Genomic DNA, 20,254 nt, shown 5'->3' on the forward strand with positions numbered 1-20,254 from the left:
TTTTTAGTTCTCATTGTATTTAACCTGGGTACTCATACAGAGATAGAAACAGGTTCACAGAAGTCTTGGATCTGGTCTAATGACACATAGCTATTGACTAGAGAAGTTTTGATTTAAAATCAGGTGTTCTGACCCCACACTCAGTGTGTTCTTCCATATTGTCTGCTCAAAACTGCTATTTATTTCCTAATGGTAGCATTTCAATAATCAGCATTGTAATTTATTAGTTGTAATAAATCAGAATTCTAATTTGTTAGTTTATCATCAAATAGAGAACCTGAATTACAAGAATTATAGTGGATTTCATTTGTATAAACTGGAAAGGGTTAACAAATTCAGGCAGCTACTCTCAAAGTAGTATTTAACTGTAATAATTATAAAAACAACATGACTTAAAAATCAAGTCATTCATATGATTTTTTCTGCCTTATCTGTAATATATTTTTATGCCTGCTAAGACATATATCTTCTATAACAAATTTCTAAAATGAGTATTTGTTTTAAAATGAAAACCTTATAATTTGCATTTTTCTTGAGGATGTCAATCTGGTACAAAACAAAATAAACAAAACACCTGTTATATTAATGAAAGTGGGCCCCTGATTTTAGATGTTGTTAGTCTGATAACCCATCAAAAATTGCCCCGCTGTACTTCCCTACTTATGAGAAACATACCTTTAAGACTGCACCAAGTGCTATATTTGAAGTGCTCATTTTCTGTCCTGTTTAGAATTAATTTCTCTTTCCTATTTCTTCATTTACTTATTTTTAAATTGATAGATAACATTGTATGGTTTTTATTGTTTACACACATGATGCCTTCCTTTGCATATATAGCCAATAGTGGAATTGATGGATCATATGGTAGGTCTATTTTTAAAAATTTTTTTGAGAAATCTTCATACTCTTTTCCATAATGGCTGTAGATACTTACATTCCCACCTTGTGTATCAGTTCCCTTTTGGTCAACCCGCTTTAAAAGAAAAAAAAATCTTTTTGACCTATTGGTTGTTTAGGAATGGCTGAAAAACCAGAGAAAATGAGGAGAAAATTAGAGGAGATAAGAAGAATAAGTGTGATACAATAACAAAGGATAAAGAGTAATATAAAAATGTAGAATACACACTGAATTAAGCAATAGAGAATCATCGGTGATCATGATAGGAAAAGGAACAGAGTAATGGGGTCATAAATCATCTATCTGTGGGTTGGAGAAAATATTGGAAGTGAGTAAATGGGACAAGTGAGTTTCAACAATTGTTTCATGAGTTTATGGATGGGGAGAGAGACAAATCATCAAGGTTTATGGAGTTGATAGAGGATTTTTGTTTTCTTGTGGATGCAACAGTTTTCAGTATACTTAAAATGGTGTAACTAAGCAGTAGATTGTCTGAGGTTGGGAGGGGAATTGGACTCACATAATATTTGAATAATCGTGGATCCTAAACTATTAGGTTCACCCACATGAAATTACCTTCCACACAGGGTCAAAAGTTGTCATATACTGACATTTTCATATGGTTCAATATAACAGACTGGGAAACTTGGACACACTATAGGCATCCACTTGAGAACATGAATGGGTGCAGGTAGGTTCGTTGGTTCAATATCAGAAAGTTGAAGGAAATATCATCTAATTCATCAATCACATGATCTCTTTGAAGTAGTAGAAAGATGAGATGGCAGGTGATGAGAACTGAAAATTTGAGGAAGCTGAATAAACTGGGTCAATGTGGAAAATAGTTTAAGGGAATGTAGTAGAAAATGGTGGGCAGAATTGAGAATTTAGATGAAGAGGCCCCTCCTCAACATTTGTGTAGCATATGCTACACAATGCTACACACATGTTACATTTCTGTAGCATTTCTCAGTGGTCTGAGCAGAGGTTAGCCATTTTTCGGATAGTTATATCTTCCCTATGTTTTAGCCAGTATGAACAATAAAAGAGATACAGGGAGAGAGAATTTAGTGGAGTTCAAGTCATAGTTAAAATTTTTGTTTAAATCATTAACCTAAGGATTGCAAGAAAAGCAAAGACGAGTGTGTGTGTGTGTGCGTGTGTGCACACACTGACAGTGGCTGCTGATGGATATAAAGAATTCAAAGATTAGAAGAGTGAATTAGTAAAAAAATAAAAATAAAAAACCTTGATGCACTGTAAGTAACTAAGATTGCTACAAAGGAAAGTTAGAAATAGTGATGAAGTCCAAAGTTGTGATTCAGATAGAGTAATTCCAAATCATCACAAAGTCCAGGATGTGCACTGAAGAGTATAATTGGAAGAGAAAATTATAGAGATAAGAAGTTCAAGGAAATAAACAACTAAGATGTTGAACACTGACCACAAAAGCACTGATGCTATCTAGAGTAAGTGTAGAAGTAGAAAAGGAAATAGAGAAGCAAGTGTCAGAGTCTCCAATAAATGGAAAGCATAACTTTGGGGTCCATAAGCACAGCAATGAGTAAAGAAAGAGGGTGGATAGGAGAATTGTATGAACCTCAACAAAACAAGGCAGTTTTACAAGGGTGTGAAGAGTAATGGTCAAAGATGGCATGGAGGAGAAACACTAAGTCTTCAATTCTGAGGTATCTGGAAGTATGGGAGAATGAGAAACCCTTAATCCAATTATCCAGGGGTATAGAGAATAGTCAGTGAAAAAATAAATTTAGAATACAGTTTATTAACCAGGAATGACAATTCAAGAATGGTAAAAGTATTTGTGCCGAAAAGAATTTATCCTAAGGGATCAATTTTGAATGTGCACAGAAATTAGCCAGAGGAATGGCCATTATTACAGATAATAATGTTTGCAGAACATTCATAAGTGCAATACTGACTTTTATGTGTGTCAATTTTACCAAGACGCAAAAATTTAAAAATAACATGTTTAAAGATTATCATAACATTTTCCTGTAAAAATACTTAACATTAGATTAATACAGACCAGTTTATGTCTTGTTAAGTCTTATTCAATAATATATATGAAGAAAAAAGAAAATCTAAATTATATATGTGTATATATGTACGTACAAATATGTTCTGATAAAACTTTCATTGCATTTTTAAACTTGGAATTGTGCTACTTCAGAGATACTAATTATTCTTATTCAGTTTTGGGACCATCTGTTTTTTCTCTCCTTTTTTTTTTTTTTTTTTTTTTTGACATATAGTCCTAGTCCTACACTAACAGTGCTAAACTTCTAGAGTACAAAATACTATCACAGAAGATGAAGGTAGTCTCTCATTTAAATGACAAATCTGGTTGCTAAATTACAATCAATAGACTCTGTTTTCTACATTTACATGTTTTCAATTGGCATAGTTCTTTTATTCTCACTATCATGAAATCAAAACTTGACTTTAATAGTCAATGTGGGAAATAACCTAAAATTTACTGATAGATGTTACTACATGAAAAGGGACTCTAATGTATTTCTGTGTAAGGCAAAGAGAAATGTAAAATTACTCAGGACCCCATTGAAGAACTTAATCTGAGGAATCTATTCCATAATTACTCATTTGTAGAAAAAGGTAATGACTAAATACTATCTATTAACTGGAATATAAATAAGGACTAAAGATTAAACACTATAAATGTATTTACATATATATACATCACTATATTTAAATACAGAGTGACTTACCAGAAAAGTAAACAAAATATTTCTGTGTAAAAAAGAGTCTTTCAAGATGCTATTGAAATCCATTTGAGTCAAGTGGAGAAGACCCAAACAACCAGGAGCAGATAAGTTGTTGGTTGAAAATTAAATGATACCAAATAAATTTGAAGAACAATTAAATGCTTCAACTAATATATATGGGCCAAGCATTCTACTAAGTGCTGAAATGTACAACAAAGAATAAAATTGTCTTTTTCACATTACTTAGAGATGACAAAAACTAATAAATAAAGATGTTTGTGTATTCCAAATGAAGAAAACCTTCTGAGAGCGATTTACACTGAAGCATTGATTATCAATGGTAAGAGTAGAGATGGCTTTTCAACAAATGCTTCCTCCACCCATACCACCACTCTTACCCCTCACATTCCTCTGAGCCACAAAACCAAAGAAAACCAAACTCAGTGTTTCAAAAAAGATATAAAGTAGTCATACTGATTTATCTGAAAGGAGAACGGGAGTGTGGAGTTTTCAAAAAGATTTAGGACCAGGAGAAGATAACTTTAAAAATCTTGAAAGGTAACAGAAATGTAGAAGCTTAAATGGGTCCTTGGACTATTGACGAGCTGTAGATCTTTTGCTTTTCCCAGATTTTTATTTCACTCTACTTTTCCTGTCTCTATTTATGTAGTTTTCATTTGTTTCTTTACATTTCTGGTATGTCTCTTTTTCCTTTAACTAGCTATACTACAGAACTGATATTCACGTAACCCTCAAAGAACTGTACGCTTTTCACTCCTATGCTCCCCCACCCTGCCCATCACCACAGTGGCAAGAATGGTGCCTGGCACATAATTGAACTTGAATAAAGGCTTGCCTATTAAAGATATTAAAGAATTAAAAAGGACTAAATTATTTTATTGGTATGACATAATCAGCTTTTTCCTTACAGAGATCATTTTAAGTAAAAACAAAAATAATAATAAATAAATAAAAATAATTGCTCCTATTACTGTCCATTTTAAAAGTAAATCTTAATGTGTCACATGTGGAAAGTGTGTTTTTTGGTTATTTGTTTTTAATAACCTAAATCTTAATTTGTGGCTTTAAGATGAGCAGGTGAAAAGAGGAACATTTTTAATGATAGTACAGAGTTAAATCTGTTAGGAGGACTGTGATCTAGAGATCCATACATTTAATTGAATTTTATATGTAGAAATATTATTAACAATGGGAAAAAAAGTGCAACTCTGGTTAAACACCACTAGAAAAGGTATCGGTAATTCCCTCATTATCTTAAGCAGTTTGTATTAATTAACCTCATATTTTTAGATGAAAAATTAACATTCAATAATGTGTAATCCAAACACTTTGGAAAGTCGAGGCAGGAGGATCTCTTGAGTCCAAGAGTTCTGGGCAAAATAGGGAGATGCCTACCTCTACAAAAAATTTAAAACTTAGCCTGGTGTGGTGGCGCATGCCCATAGTCCCAGTTACTTGGAGGCTGAGGTGATAGCATTGCTGGAGCCTGGGAGGTCAAGGCTGCAGTGAGCCACGATCATGCCACTACACTTCAGTGCTGCACTCTGGGAAGAGAGCAAGACCGTGCCTCAAATAAGTAAATTCATAAATAAAAGATTTATTTTCTATAAACTTCCTTCCAAATCTATTAACATACAAAAAATATTAAGATCCTTTGTTTGCTTTTCACTCTTTATATTCTTATGTACTAATTATTCTTATATTGCTCTTATTTTTTTATTTTAAAGGCAAATAATTTCCCAGAGTATTAAAATTTATATTTTTTGAAGTTTTAGTTATATTTATCAATTGCAGAATGAGGGTTAAAATACAATACTTCCTATTCCTTGCTCCATTCTATTCCCATAATTGATACCAGTCACCTCAGGCTCTCTTTCCTCCCTCTCTTTGTGATCATCTCATCCTTACAATAAACTTTGCAACTAAAATCCAATATGTTACTTTTCAAATCCTATATATAAAAGTATTAGTCTGGTTTCTCAAAATAAAGAGTAACATAACTTTATGTTTTCCAACAAAAAGTAAAGAGGAAAAAAAAAAGATTAGATTCCCAATTTGAATAACTTCCAAATTGTATTGGGGAAGCCACAGATATGAAACAAATGTTTCAAATATGAAATAAAACTAAACTCACCAATTCATCATACAGTTTTGAGAACGCAAACTCTTCTACGTCGTGCTACTTCATGATGTATGGTCAAATGAATAGCATCTCCGGCATTCTTTCTGACTTGTAAGCTGACTAAAGTAAGAATGCTTAAGGATTTAAAAGAAACTAGTTTAACAGGTTAGGATAAATAACCTTTAAACAACATTGAGGTGAAGAATCACTTGATTAAGTCTTTGCTGCAGGAAGTAGAATTTCCTCGTTCTAGCTAATTAAAATTAAGTGAGAAACAATATCGAAGTTTCAAACCTAAGTAACACCCTAGGGTACTTTGAGAAATTTTGTATTTGTCTTTCAAGAGGTGGCGCTCTTCATTCTGAGTCAGTACAAGTCTGGAGTCTGGTCTCCGGCCCTGACATTCACCTCTTTCAGAGGCAAGCTTTTAACACACCAGAGGTTTTCATAAAACATTCTATGACCCTTGATTCACTTTTCTTCAGGCAATGATACTTGTGCTTATGCTCTCTGACCCAGCAATTCATTTGTGTCTATTCTTAAGACGAGCTGACTTTAAGGTAGAAAAATTAAAATATATTTTGAACCAACTACTTTTTCAAAGGGCTTCGCCAGCTGATCATCGTCTGTCTGTATGCTTACAGTGTATTCGCCATTTTAATAGTGAAAACTGCGATTACTTTTGAAACAACCTAATGTATACACTATCATTGCATTCTTTGACTTACCCGAGTTTTTTGTTGTTGTTGTTCTCAATCTAGGCTTTTTCACCCCCACAGAGACTTTGTCCCTTGTTCCTATAATGTTTTTTCCCTCCTCTGTATTACAATTTTCAATTTAAAATCCCCCTCACTACAAGGTTCAAGTCATTTAGTTAGAACCTGTCTACACAGGGTCCATGGACTCTGAAAGCCTACACTCAAAGGTTAATTCCTGCAGGATTATTTCCACTAATTTCCCCAGCTCCCACACTACCTGAACAATCCTTTACCCACACTTTCCCCTCACGTAGGCTTCTAGTTTTAGTTTTGCTTATTTTCGGATTTATAGACCCATTTCTCCTGTTTGGTATGAATGATTTGAGGTTCAAAACTGTGATGTCTTCATATGCACTTATCAGCACCTCTGCAAACACTGTGGCATTCAATATTCACTGAGGCTTTCTTTTCGTCAATGTGACAATTTTTGATATTCCATTTATTTTTCAGCCTCTCTTTGATTTTGAAAAAAAGTTTTTGGTAAAACAGAAACATATCTTAATTACAATTAATAAATGAGCATATAGAAAAATGTTCCAATGATTAAGTACATAATTCTAAACCTTTATCAATTTTCTTTACTATGTAACAAATTACCATAAACTTAACCACTTAAAAACAACTGCCTCTTATTTTCCATTTCTATTCTAGATCAGAAGTCCAGCCAAACTCAACTTTGTTCTCTGTTCAGGGTCAGAAATGATAAAAGTAAGATATGTGTCCAGCTACGCTTTAATCTGGAGGCTATGGTGAAGAATTTTACTTCCTAGCTCATTCAGGCTGTTGACAGAATTCAATTCCTTGCAAAATGGACTAAGGTCCCTTTTTGCTTGGTCACTGTGAGTCAGGACTGCTCTCAGCTTCTGGAGGCTGGCCACACTCTTTGACAAATGGCTCCTTCCATCTTCAAGTCAGCAATAGTGCATATTTTGAAACTCGGAATCTCTGACTTTTCTGCTACTAGGAAGAGAAAATTATCTACTTCTAATGGTTTTCATGCTAATGTATTAGATTAGGCTCATCTGGGTAATATTCTTTTTGATTAACTCAAGGTCAACTGATTAATAACTGCTGTAGTCTGATTGTTTGTCTTCCCCTGCTCCCAAATTCATGTTGGAAATCAAATAACAAAAGTGATGTTCCTGGGAGATGGGCTTTGGGAGCTGAATAGATCATGAGGGTGGAGCCCATCATAAAAGAGGCCTTAGAAATCTGTCTTACCACATCCACCATGTGCGGATACAGTAAGAAGGTGCTGACAATCCCATTACTGGGTATATACCTAGAGGAAGAGAAAGCATTCTACCATAAAGACACATGCACACGAATGTTCACTGCAGCACTGTTCACAATAACAAAGGCATAGAATTAACCTAAATTCCTATCGATGACAGACTGGATAAAGAAAATGTGTATAGGCACCATGGAATATTACACAGCCATAGAAAAGTGAGATCATGTTTTTTGTGGGAACATGGATGGAGCTAGAGGCCATTACCCTTAGCAAACTCATTCAGGAACAGATAACCAAATACCACATGTTCTCACTTATAAGTGGGAGGTAAATGACAAGAACTTATGAACACAAAGAAGGAAACAACAGACACTGTTGAAGACTACTTGAAGGGAGCAGGTGGGAGGAGGGAGAGGAGCAGAAAAGATAACTATGGGTACTGACCTTAATACATGGGTGATGTAATAGTGTGTACATCAAACCCCTGTGACACATGTTTATCTGCCGGGTCTGACCCGCAGACTCTGGCAGAGTGACGGATGATAAAATGTACACAGACACAGGTTTTTTGCCTGGGTCTGCAGCTAGGGAACCAGGCCACTCACAGACACCGAGGAGGGTTCTCGAGGAGGGTGCTGTAAAGAGTCACAGAAGGCCGGGCGCGGTGGCTCAAGCCTGTAATCCCAGCACTTTGGGAGGCTGAGACGGGCAGATCACGAGGTCAGGAGATCAAGACCATCCTGGCTAACACAGTGAAACCCCGTCTCTACTAAAAAATACAAAAAACTAGCCGGGCGAGGTGGCGGGCGCCTGTAGTCCCAGCTACTCAGGAGGCTGACGCAGGAGAACGGCGTAAATCCGGGAGGCGGAGCTTGCAGTGAGCCGAGATCCGGCCACTGCACTCCAGCCTGGGCGACAGAGCGAGACTCCGCCTCAAAAAAAAAAAAAAAAAAAAAAAAAAAAGAGTCACAGAAGCCGCAGCCCACAAGCCGGCGCTGCGGGCATGTATTTAGTACAGATTTAATGACAAAGGCTTTGAGTTAACACAACTTGTGGATAATTAACATGGTCGCCCCCCCACCCCCAACCCCGGAGAGAGCAGTCCTGCACACGGATTATTAAAGGCCAGGTTCCAAGGCCTAAGTAAACTAACTTATCTAGATCAATTCCTTACACTTTCTTGTTATCTACCCTGAGAGAATTCAGCTGCCTTTAGCCAAATCCTCTTTTGAAACTTTTGCAAAACCTCCCAACCTTCCAAGAAGGTTTGCATCTTCTTCCCATAATTTCTCCCCCCACCACCCTGACCACCTCACCACCATGACCATCCTATGTCTATCTATGTAATAAACCTTCACATGTACCTCCAAACCTAAAATAAAAAATTTTTTAAATGAGAGTGCTGCCTATGTCTATTCACCAGACATTGAATCTGTCTGGCATCTTGATCTTGAACTCTTCAGCCTCTAAAACTGTAAGAAATAAATGTTGTATATAAACTATCCAGTTTACGGTAGGTGTTTTTATTATAGCAGCCAGAACAGACTAAGACAGTGACTTTAATCACATCTACACAATCTCTTTTGCTATGGAACATAACATAATTGTGGGCATGGTATCTCATCATATTAGGACAGAAGACTTTGGGGGACCATTTCAGAATTCTGTCTACCATAATGTGAAACAAAATATTATTTTTTATGCTTTAAACTATACATTTAAAGCATGCACACATGCTTACACACACACACACACACACACACACACACCCCTATAATTGAAAGACACCGCAAATTTCTGTTAAAAGTTAATGGAAATAAAGATAAAATTTTTCTATCTAAATTTTGGGGCTCTAGATTAAGTAACTTTGCTTTAGGAGGTGAGAAAATGAAATGAATTTGAAAAGAGGTGCAAGAGAATGAACTAGAGTGGATCAACAATGCAAGAATGCAGAAGGAAGATCAATTTAATGTTCTTCCAACATGAGACGGTAGGAATCCGAACAGAGTACAAGCCAGCAGGAATAGAAAGAAAAGATTCAAATAGAAGATAATGACAGAAAATACTGATAGAGGTGAGAAATAGGACAGAATCAAAGCTAATTTCTAGGTTCTTAGTGCTGTGGGTCAAGGGCACAGGTTCTGAAAATGGTTAGTCCATCTTTCCTACATTCCTTCTTTTCTTACTTCTTTTTCTTTCTTGATAGAAGAATGTAGAAAATGTTTATAGCTTAACTGGAAGGAAACGACAGAAAGAGTGACAGAACAAGAGAGATGGAGACAGAGAAGGAGAGAGAGAGAGACATTTAAATACTAGAGAGAGGGTAAGTGATGAACCAACATCTGGGGCAGAACAGGAGGCAGTAATAACAGAACACAGTTTCTGGTCTTTCACTGAGAGGAAAACACTTTGGTAAGACAGAACAAAAGGAGGCAAACAATAATACAAACACTAGTGTGAAAGTGAGTTATTGAGTTGCAGAATTTTGGATAATCTCTTCTGTTCTTAGCATGGTTAGCACCAAAGTGAGTGGAGAGAGCGTGGGCTAAGTACCAGTGCTGGGGTGAGTGTTGTCTTGTTGGAACAACATGTCAGAAAAATGTTTTTAAAAGAAAAAGAATAGCCAGGCGCGGTGGCTCACACCTGTAATCCCAGCACTTTGGGAGGCCGAGGCGGGCAGATCACCTGAGGTCAGGAGTTCAAGACCAGCCTGACCAACATGATGAAACCCCATCTCTACTAAAAATACAAAAATTACCTGGGCGTGGTGGCACATGCCTGTAATGCCAGCTACTCAGGAGGCTGAGGCAGGAGAATTGCTTGAATCTGGGAGGTGGAGGTTGCCGTGAGCTGAGATTGCACCACTGCACTGCAGCCAGGGTGACAGAGCAAGAACCTATCTCAAAAAAAAAGGAAAAAAAAAAAAAAAGAAAAAGAGTTATTTGGTGTCATCAATAGTAAAACTGAAACGAGATAGCCCCAATTACTAATGGTGTTAATACATATGGTTGGATTAATTTTCTCTAACTTTGCTCATTTCCACCAGGCACAGAAGAAGAGCCACTGAATTTTAAGATTGACCTAGGGCTGACAGTTTGTTGGATTGGTAGCCTGCAAGCTAAGGACTAGGAAACTGACCATTATAGTGATAGAAAACTAGTTTATGACATCTAAAATGAAGTTCCACAGGCTTGTATGAAAGTGTGGTTTTTAAGAATTAGACATACTATGATACTACGGAGACTCTGAGACATTTAATAAATCAGAACATCAGATACCTAAAGTGAAAAAGAAGTTGAAGTCATTTGAATTTATGAGCTCAAAGAATTAAGGATAGGTGTGGGTCATCTGCCTGGATTTTGAAATTGACCACAAGGAAGAGATGAGTTGGGTGGAGAGGTTTGTGTTGAGTCAGGTGCCTAGTCCCTCAGTAAATGCGGGGAGTGAGCAAGAGGCTGACCGTAATTAGGAGTGGCAATGTGTGGTATAACTAGAGGCATGAATATCAGGGAAATACATTTTTATACTAGTGTGCAGCAAAAATTATTGGAAGACTACACAAGTATTTGAAAGCTTGTAGTTGGGAGTTGGAAGAATTCTGACTTAGTATTAAAGCCAGGGAGAAGAGACAATCACTTGAGATGGCTAAAACAAAGTGATGTTTTAGATAGTGACATCCAGACTTTAGTAAGATGATGTGGAAGCTTTCTGTGGAGAGGCTGAAGGTATAGGAGCATTTTAATGAAAGGGAGCAAGGAGGACTCAGGGAAACCAGCTGGGAAAGAGGGTGCTAAAGAGATGTTAAATCAGTGGAGGAGGGAGTGGTACAGGGTAAAGGGGGAAGAACCACACACATTATTGGCAAGGAACAAAACAGGGGAAATGACAAGTGGTCACAGGGTGTTTATTGGTGCATAGAGTGGGGAAGGGCAGGATGCCATACTTATGATTCCTGATCCTGGTATTAAATTTAACTGACAACAGACTAGCCTAATGCTCTGGGCTAGGTCTCTGTGGCTTAACTATTTGATGTATCATAGACATCAAAACTGATGATTTTATAAAAATATGGTCATAAAATATATAATTTAAGGTGGAGAAATACATAATTTTATAATGCTATTATGTCAATTTGTGAAATATATGCATTCATATATACAAGAATTAGAAAATAAAAAGTAAAAATAGTTAAGTTTGTACAATTGTATGCTCTCCCCCATCAGTATGTGTCATAATGTTCCTTTAATTTTTTTCAAAAGTGGTGAACAATCCATTTTTTCTTTACTTCTTAAAAAGTAACCTTTGTTCTGAATTCCAGTTATTTTTTCTTCTATGAACCTTTTCATCAAGTAGCTGTGGTTTAGTATTTGTCTTTCCAATAGTTTCTTCTTTATTCTTAGATTCTGTTTATTTTTCCTATCCACTTTCAAATTCTCCCTTTTCTCACAGTGAATTCTAGCCTGTTCGTTTAACCTTTGAATCCACTTTTCCTAAAGATTATCAATGTAGGACAAACACTAATGGGTTTAAAAATTATCCCAAGAATTTAGGAGTCACCACATGGATCTAAATAGAAAGACATTTTTGAGGTTCAGCAGAAGGTATTTGCTTTGAATACAGACCAAGGGTAGTAATTAAAACCACTAAGATGGCAATCTTATGTGTATATGAAATTTCTCCTTCTGGAAATAATTAAAAGAGGGGCATATGAGCATCTTTTGTGGAGAGTACCGAAGTTTGGGAGTCAAAAGAGAAGGCAGATCAAATAAGATGATCTCCTTATCTCCAACGCTACGTTTTAAAATAACAGATAGGGACATAGGTTCTGACAGAGGAAGAAAATATATAAAAATATAACTCCACAGGAATTATGTGACCTAAAGAAAGTTTAATAATTCAGAATACAGACTGCTATGGCTCAGATTTTTTATCCCCACCAAAACTCATGTGGAAATTTGATCCCCAATGAAGCAATGTTGGGAGATTGGTCCTAGTGGGAGATATTTGGGTCATGGAGGCTGATTCCTCAGGAGTGGCTTGGTGGTGTTCTCTCAGTAACGAAGGAGTTCTCACTCTCGAGAAACTAGATTAGCTCTTGCAGGAATGGACTAGTTCCCAGGAGAGCAGGTTGTTAGAATGTGAGGTTCCTCCTCCTGTCTGGTATCTCTCTGTACATGTCAGCTTCCCCTTTGACTATCTACCATGTTTTGACTGAGGACAAAAACCCTCACCAGAAGTGAAGCAGATGCTGAAGTCATGCCCTTAAACGTTTCAGCATACAGAATTGTGAGCTAAATAACCTATCTTCTTTGTAGATTACCCACTCTCAAGTATCCTGTTAAAGCAACATAAAATGGACTAGGATATAGACTAAAATATTACTTTGTAAAATGCTGACCCTAAGTAGCAATTTTTTTTTTTGTATTTTCCATTGTCAGCTACATAATAGCATTAAAAATGTTCCAAGTAGATTGATGTAGAGTTCTCAGGCATGCTATACTAAAATATTAGTTAAATAAAATAAAGTTGGATTATATCTATTCTTAAAGCTATCAAGTGAACAATAATTAATTTGATTCAGCTAGTTATTTCTTTTTCCAATAAATTAATATTAAATGCACAAGTTGTATGGTATGTTTCTCATCAGAAAATGCTAAATATAATTTAAAGGAACAGCAGTATTTGCCAAATAACAAAACAACACTATAGATAAAAATGTTAACATTATGTAAAAACTTCTTTACAATCTTAACAAATGTGTGGCATTGTCTGTGCTGAAATCAGTTTACAATAATATGCTTTATACATTTTTTTTTTTTTTTTTTGAGATGGAGTCTCGCTGTGTCACCCAGGCTGGAGTGTAGTGGCGCGATCTCAGCTCACTGCAACCTCCGCCTTCTGGGTTCAAGTGAGTCTCCTGCCTCAGTCTCCTGAGTAGCTGGGCCTACAGGTGCACACCACCATGCCTGGCTAATTTTTCTATTTTTGCAGAGACGGGGTTTTGCCCTGTTGGCCAGGCTGATCTCGAACTCCTGACCTCAAACGATACACCCACCTCAGCCTCCCAAAGTGCTAGGATTACAGGCCATCTTCCTCATTTCTCATTAGTCATAGTTAAAACATTAAGGCAAAGAATATATTGAAACCTGTAAAAGAATGTTAACTGTAAGCATTTACAAAAGTGACTTAATCAAAACTTGTTTATTTTTTGCATTTTAGTGGGCTTCTATAGCTTTTTTTTAATAGAACAGAATATTCTAAAAAAGTAAAGAGTAAAACAGATATGTGTTGTTTTAATAAGGCTTGAAATCTTTTGCTGCCTTATTTTAAAATATGGTATGGATATTTTATTTATATCATATTAAGGCTTTAAATTACTTCAAAATTTTAAAAATTATAACTGTGTGGAGAGTGAGAAAAGGATGGAATTAGGTATGAATTTGGGGGGAAACTTCTCACAAAGTATTACGATCTTCCTATTTAACTAGCTTAGTAGCTTTGCCTAATTCATCTTCTGTTTCCTTAGGTATGGTTGAATATAGTTGTAAGTGGCTTGTTGTCTTAATCATAAAACTGGTTTGGTCCAGCAATATACTTTGGAGAACACCATGTAAGTTTAGCTTACTTCACTTTTTTTTTGTGTCCAATTGATGTGAGATAAGATCTTGCAATTCTTATTATTGAATTACAGAAATTAAGTATAATTTACTTACTTAGGGCTTTGAGGATTCTTGGTCTGATTTAACCTAGGTTTCTAGTTTAATATTTAAAATATTGGTGAGATTGGCAGGAATAGGGCTGAAGTAATAATGAATGGTGGTAGGAGAGGATTTGTTTTATGTTTTAAAATTGCAATTTTAATGTTAGTTGTTAGGAACATCATTAGTGATGTAGAATAAATTAGATGTATATAAAAGTACAGGTTGAGAAGAGCTATGAAAGCCATGAATGTAGGTATAATGAGGCTATTATTTTTTGTTATTTCTTGAATGATAGCTCATTTGGGTAAAAATCCTGTTAGCAGGGGCAGTTCTCCTAGGGATAGTAGAGTAACAAGGATTATAGACGTTACTAATGGTCATTTATTTCACATATAGGATAGTGATAATGTTGTGTTACTTATATTTGCATTGAATAGTATAAATAGGTTACTGTTGATATTAGGTAAATTAGTAGAATTGAGAATGACGGTGGGGATGTAAGTTAAAATTGCGATTACTCAACCTATGTGGGTAACTGATGAATAGGCTAGAATTTTTTATTGTGTTTGAGTCCTCTTGAACCTCCTAGTAGAATGAATAGTACTGCGATTGCTAACAGTATATTTTGGTCTAGTAAGGAAAAGATTTAGAACATAATAGAAATTGCGGCTAGTTTTTGTCACATAAAAAGAATCATAGCTGATGTTGGGGAAATCCCTTGTGTTACTTCTGGAATTCAGAAGTGAAAGGGGGAATTCCCAGTTTCATTGCTAAAGTTACAATAATTATTGGAGATGCTGTTTGGTTTAGCATATTTATAACTACTAGGAGAAATTAGTTTGGCAGTAGTCATTTAACTTTAGTGACTTGTAGGTCTGCAATGATCCTGCCTACTGAACCTGCATAACTCAAGTTAGAATAGAGGAGAAAAGACTGGACTGGATACTAGAGCTCCTAGATTCTCTTCCTCCACTGTCTAAAATCCACTGTATAACCTTGCAGAAATTCTCTTGGCCTTGACTTCACATCAGTCAAAAGAGGAGGCTGATGTAGATAATCTCTTAGGTCTCTCCCAGCTCTAATAGCTATGATTCTAGCTTTCAAGTTTGTTTTTCATTTTCATGATTGCATGAAGAGATTCCTTGCATACCTCCTTTGTCTGTCAAATAAATACATTAACAAAGAAATAAGTTTATTCAGTGGAAAGAGTAGATTCCTATTAAAATATTTTTGTTCTCCATATTGTTGTTGAATCATATAGATTTCACTGAGAGATGGTTAGCTATTGGCAACAATTTTGGTCTAATATTGTTCTAGCATTATAAACTAACTAGAGTTCTCATGCCACCCAAAATTCCATCAGGACTGCATGGAGATTATGAGCTGCCTTATTTATTGTCAGCTTAATGAATCTGACCTGTATTTTAAAAAGAGTCAGACAAATTATAAGTTTTTTTCTATGAAAAGATATGAATATTACTATAGGATCACCACACAGGAGGCAAAGTCTGTTTTTCTTTATGTTTTAGGGTGTTTTTTTTTTTGACCACAAATATATTTTCAAAACTCACAGAGCATAAAAATGCCAATACTGTAGAAAAATCCAAACTTCTTTACAATCTTAATGGATTTTCAGCATCATCGGAAATGATATCAGTTTATAATGATATACTTTGCACGTTTGAGCAAGTTTTGAACATTCATAGAATTTTCAACTTTATTATTCATCTCAAAAGTCTCACAATGCCAGAAGGTAGACAGCTTAAGGTCCCATTTGGAAGATGGAAAACATGAGGTAAAAAACATTACATGATTTCTACAAAACCATTCAATAAGTCAGACACCTAACTAGAAATAGGGCATATAAATTCTGTTTAAAAAAATCCACTTTTCCATTCTTAGATTTTCTTATAACCTTGTGTATTTATTTCTCTCATTTGTGCTTAAATATCATTGAACTCGATTGAATCAAGCACAGAAATATTTAAATCAGTATACACAGTTTCACAGATACTTACACACAAAAAGGTATCACAGTCTTGTTAAATATAAATAAGATTACACAAAACACATATTCATTGTTATAGAAATTACACAGAGGAAAGTGATTTTTTGGTAGACAGATTTGCTGTCCCATATCTACTAAAGGAAGTGTTTAAATTTAATATAAAATATGTTCATCATCAATCAAGCCTATCTTTAATATGCTAAACATTCTTAAAAACTTCAAATGTTTCTGTGCTATATACAAACTGTAGAAGTTTAAGTGAAGGACGTGTAAGAATTTAAATTTTTACTCTGCTTTCTCTGGTGGTATTTAGTTACACCTAGTCATTGACTCAGAAATTCGATGACATTTCGTTTTTAAAGAGGAAATGTATATAATAATCTTTTTGTGTTCATATCTTATTGACATGTGAATAATAGCTGGGAGATATTTTAGTTGTATTTCTCTCATTTACATGTATTACATATAAACACATGTACATGTAAACTAACAAAATTTTCTAACACTAGGGAAATTAATAGTCTAGATTTTTCTCTAATAATTCAGGGCAACAAATCTAATCTCACATTTGAGGTCTATAGATGAATACAGATGCATCTCTGTAGTCAGAACCATGGTGACAAATGATTGTCACATCCTATGACTACTTGTCTATAAGCAGACATAGTTCAAAGTATATTAATGAGGCATAAAAGTGATTTTGAAAAAATTCTAGTAGTTCACCGAATTTGTTTTACAATGCAATTCAAAGTACTTTGAAATCAATTACATGGCTTTAAAGAAGCAGAGATCAATTTTTTAAAAGTATAGTAAGTTTTATTGAGGAGTCTAAAACACATTATTAACGATAAATAGAAGCTAATTCATATTGAGAGACTACTGTGTGCAGACACTATTGCAAGTGTTGTACTTGTTTTAATTCATTTAATTCTCAAAACAACTATATGAGGTAGTACTACTTTTATTCCCGTTGTAGAGGTGAAAGAGTCAATGAAGAGAGATATTAAGGAACTTGAGCAAGGACACACAGCTCCTATGAGGCAGAGACAATGTTTCAGCTTGAGGAGGCTGGTTCAAAGTCGGTGCTATCACTATTGCCATCCTTAGGATTTGGGCCGTATGTAACACTTACTTGAAAAATTGAGTTCATTTATCTTAAAGCTTGCCAAGGCATTCAATTCCATATAACAAAGATTTATTTAGTTCATAGTATATGCCAGGCACTGTCGAAGTGCTTTACACAAAGCTTTACACAAATCAGCTCTGATATTCTGATAGACATCTGACCTGATACTCTGATGGACATCTGACTTATCAGAGAGCTGAAGACTTACAAAAGTACCAGTTGCCATATACTGATATAAATATTTCTAAGTAAATAATTGGATAGCTCATTCCATCAAAAATTAGCGTGCTTGTCCTGTTACTAATTATTTGAAACCAACTCTCCTAGGCTTCATCTGCTTCTTTTTATCCTCTTGTGCTCATGGAAAAACAAGAGTCTTCGTTTTGTTTTGTTTTGTTTTTTCCTTTCTGGGCCAACTACAAGTAACATATAGATGGCAAGATGCTGTTAAAGAATAAATCAGAAATGCTTCTTAACAACGCAACATGCTTCCTGAAGCTAGTGCTTGAGTGTGTAACACTGTGTTAACAGCAAGTTCAGATACATTTAAAAACTTTTAAAATGTCAACTGTTGAGGTTAGTGATAGTGCTCTGTATTATTAGATATAAGCCCAGGTTAAGAGTTCAAGTCATATTGCAAATCCCGTGCTTCTCCGTTCTTGCACACTGAAGGTCCACTTATCAGTTCTAAAATGTTGAAGCCCTGAGTCTTCAGGGAAGACTGCTCTTTTTCACTAGAAGAATCTCAGGTGCTCCCGGTATTATATGAGGTAAGATTTTGGCATTACTGGCAGCTCTTCATATCTTGTGGAAAACGATGTTCCTGTCTTCAATTGAGGGAAACCACTTATTTATCTTATTAGGAAGTATCCCAAGCAGTTTCCCTTGTGAGTAAGGAATAGGTGCTATCTGTCATTTGCTGTGTCTTCTTCCCTCATGGTAGAGAAGTTTTGATCTTACGTACATAAAGACCACCTCACGATATTAGATTTGTCTGAGTCTGAAGGGTTTCTTGACATCTAGCAAAAGCACTAATCCAAACTACATTAATTTAAACAATAGAAAATATTCAGGAGTATCAGCTCCGTGTGCCATGTGTATAACTCACGGACAATCCACACTACATACCAGTCTTTGAGGCAATCCAATCTCGATACTTAGTTACTCTGGTGTAGACCCCAGGTTTTTTGGGAAGAGCACATGATTGTCCCCAACTTACTATACCTACAATGTACCAGATGTCATGATTATCATAAACCAGAGGTCCACCAGAATCACCCTGAAATAAAAACATATTTTAAGTTGTTAACTCTACTTTAATTCAGTGGGAAGGAATTGTAATCTGATGTTCACAGAAAAAAAAAGGACATTGGTACACAGACCATAGACTATGTAATGGGTCACTCAACTGAATAAAAATTTTTGCTAGACTTTAAACGGCATTGTTTTTCTTAGGAAGGCTAACACTCATTCACAGGAAATGGTTACATTATTTCTGTTTCAGTATCCTTAGATGTTTTTTTCTTTTTTTCCTAGTTTGACCAGACCTGTTTAGCATGGTTTAGTAACTACGTATATAAAATGTTAAATGTGAGATTAGCATTTGTAAGCCTAGGTATACAATTTCAAGGATCTCTTCCAAATGCTGTATTTTATGGACCTATTCTTGGTCTTGATTGTATTTTTTGGACTTATTCTTGGTCTCCTTTTCTTTAACTCATCTACTTCTAATTAGTTTTCTTGCTAAATTTTTATAAGCTCCTTTAAATCTCTTTTGAAAAACAAAAAGAAGAACAAAGAAGATTAAGTACATAAATAAATAAGTAAATAAATATGTGGTCGTTAAAAGTGTAGTCTCAGCAGCTGAACTGCCGGTTTCAGGTCCAGCTCTATTAATTACTGGCTGTATGACCCTAGGTAAGATACTTAAGCTTTCTGTGCCTCTTCTTCACTTATTTATTTATCTGTTTCTTTAATTAACTATTTATCGAGTTCCTACTCTATCTCTGAGGCAATCTGATGTCTATTAGGGATAAAATAATGACCAAAAATGACAGGCCCCTGTGCTCATAGAGTTTGAAGTTTAGGTTAAAAAATATATATATATAAAATAAGCCTAAAAACAAACACAAAATTACTATTATGATAATTACTATGGTAACATACAACAGGGAAATTTGACTGATAAGGAAAAACAGAAAAGTTTCCCCTGATGAGTATAATTGAGCTGATATCTGAAGGAAGAAGAGCTAACCACAAGGGAATTGGGGGTTGGGTGTGTTATAGGCAGAGGGAACAGTGTGGCAAATGCTCTGTGGCATGAAGGAGCCTGGCAAATGCAAGGGTCTAAAAAAGGAAGTGGGTGGAGAAAGGAGTGTAAGAGGGGCAAATAGTGTGTGATGAATCTGGAAGGTAAGGAAAGACAAGTCCTTGTAGAGCCTTGTAGGTCTTCTTTAGAAGTTTTTGTTTGTATCTTAAGACTAAAGGTAAGCCACTGAAGTGTTCTCAGAGAGAGAGCTGACGTGATTAGCATTTCTTTAGAAATGGTTCTGGCTCTTATGCGACTAACACTTGAGAGGAGCATAAGAGTAAAAATGAGGAAATTAGCAAGACAGCTAGTGTAGTTGTCTGGTCACGGGAGG

The 20,254-nt window shown here is 35.5% G+C and overlaps 1 protein-coding gene across 1 annotated transcript in view; it reads right to left on the bottom strand.

Moving 5' to 3' along the window:
* Positions 1-16,561: 16,561 nt before the first annotated feature.
* The window catches only part of LOC126955162 (transmembrane protease serine 11F), a 75,599-nt gene continuing 71,906 nt past the window's right edge, over positions 16,562-20,254 (bottom strand). The window contains exon 10 of the mRNA XM_050791450.1: positions 16,562-18,891. Within this exon, the coding sequence (XP_050647407.1) occupies positions 18,733-18,891 (159 nt within the window). The 3' untranslated portion in view covers positions 16,562-18,732. The remainder of the gene's footprint in view (positions 18,892-20,254) is intronic.

Source organism: Macaca thibetana, chromosome 5, assembly GCF_024542745.1.
Source record: "Macaca thibetana thibetana isolate TM-01 chromosome 5, ASM2454274v1, whole genome shotgun sequence".
In the NCBI taxonomy this organism is placed as follows: domain Eukaryota; kingdom Metazoa; phylum Chordata; class Mammalia; order Primates; family Cercopithecidae; genus Macaca; species Macaca thibetana.